Source organism: Ipomoea nil, unplaced genomic scaffold, assembly GCF_001879475.1.
Source record: "Ipomoea nil cultivar Tokyo-kokei standard unplaced genomic scaffold, Asagao_1.1 scaffold2387, whole genome shotgun sequence".
Classification (NCBI taxonomy): domain Eukaryota; kingdom Viridiplantae; phylum Streptophyta; class Magnoliopsida; order Solanales; family Convolvulaceae; genus Ipomoea; species Ipomoea nil.
In genome coordinates this window covers 580,866-582,500 of record NW_017618815.1, presented here as the reverse complement: position 1 = coordinate 582,500, position 1,635 = coordinate 580,866, and the positions used below count along the sequence as shown (strand labels likewise).

Here is a 1,635-nt window from a genome sequence, read left to right as displayed (position 1 = left end):
ATCATGATGATGTCATCCACATAGACGAGTAGAAAGACTTTAGAAGCACCCGCCGAGTGGTAGAATAATGAGACATCAGTCTTGGATGACGCGAAACTTGCAGTTAGCAAAAAATCGTGTAGTCTCTTGAACCAGGCTCTTGGGGCTTGTTTGAGCCCATATAGAGACCGCTGCAAAAGACAGACGTGATCGGGATGTGTTGGATCTTCATATCCGGGAGGTTGTTTCATGTATACCGTCTCGGCTAAATGGCCATTCAGGAAGGCGTTGTGGACATCCAGCTGATGCAGAGTCCAACTTTTTGAGACAGCTAACGAAAACAAGATGCAGACAGTCGTGGGTTTGACAACCGGACTGAACGTATCAAAGAAGTCCTCCCTTGTGACTTGATTGAAGCCTTTGGCTACTAACCGAGCTTTATAGCGTTCAATCGAGCCATCGGCAGTCCGTTTCGTACGGAAGACCCATTTTCACCCAATGATGTTCATGGTTGGGTCTGGGGGAACTAATCGCCAAGTGTTGTTGTGAAGAAGTGCATTGAACTCTTGATCCATTGCGTCACGCCACTGTGGATGACCTACAGCTTGGGAGTAGCATGTTGGATCAGCTGTTGCAGTTAGAGCATGAAACTCTTCATTATTACCCCGAGTCATACGCCGAAGGCGCATAGCCAGAGGTTGGACAGTGGTCCGTTTCCGGCCCCGTCGTGGTGCACTTGGCTCAATAGCCAACAAAGGTGCTTCTTGGGCCAGTGGGACCGGTTCAGGGTCCGGAGTTGGCATAAGTTGACAAGATTGCACCGGTGATACGGGTGCGGATGCCCAAGGTAGAGACGCAGGTGTAGATTCCTGAGCCTGCACAGAACCTGTTGCAAAGGGAAACACATTCTCGTCAAACCGCACATGGCGACAGATATAGGTTTTCCCACTGATTGGATCCATGCATCTATATCCCCTATAGGACAGTGGGTAACCTAAGAAGACACACAGAGTGGAACGATACTCCATCTTGTGCCGATTATACGGCCGTAGATGAGGGTAACATTGGCACCCGAAGACACGAAGAAATTGGTAAGGGGGTGATTTTTTGTAGAGGCGATAGTATGGACTTTCAAACTTTAAGACTGAGGTGGGAAGGTAGTTAATTAAACAGGTGGCAGTCTCAAAAGCGTAGTCCCAATATTCTTGCGGGACAGAGCTTTGAGCAAGAAGAGCTAACCCCGTTTCGACAATGTGTCTGTTACGGCGTTCAACTTTTCCATTTTGTTCATGTGTATATGCGCAAGACTGCCGATGTTCAATTCCCAAGGATTCAAAGGTTGTGTGTAATTTTCTGTATTCACCCCCTAAATCTGATTGGATTGACTTGATAGAGCGCGAGAACTGCCGCTCTACCAACAAACGAAACGAGTCAAAACTTTTATAGATATTTGATTTTACCCGTAATGGATAAAACCAGGTAAACCGTGTGAAGTCATCAACAAACAATAAAAAATAGCGATAGCCACTATTTGACACTACAAGAGCTGGGCCCCAGATATCAGTAAATAATAGATCTAATACATTTTGACTATTATTTTGAATGCTATCTAACTTGAAACGGGAAGACTTGCCGAGATGGCAAGCCGTGCACGAC

At 46.3% G+C, this 1,635-nt stretch overlaps 1 protein-coding gene across 1 annotated transcript in view; it reads right to left on the bottom strand.

Moving 5' to 3' along the window:
- LOC109152129 (uncharacterized mitochondrial protein AtMg00810-like) overlaps positions 1-439 on the bottom strand; it is a 3,289-nt gene extending 2,850 nt beyond the window's left edge. The window contains exons 1-2 of the mRNA XM_019299703.1: positions 412-439; positions 1-310 (exon numbers count right to left, since the gene is read on the bottom strand). The exon at positions 1-310 is cut by the window's left edge and continues 640 nt beyond it. Coding sequence (XP_019155248.1) covers positions 1-310; positions 412-439 — 338 coding nt within the window. The remainder of the gene's footprint in view (positions 311-411) is intronic.
- Positions 440-1,635: the final 1,196 nt, after the last annotated feature.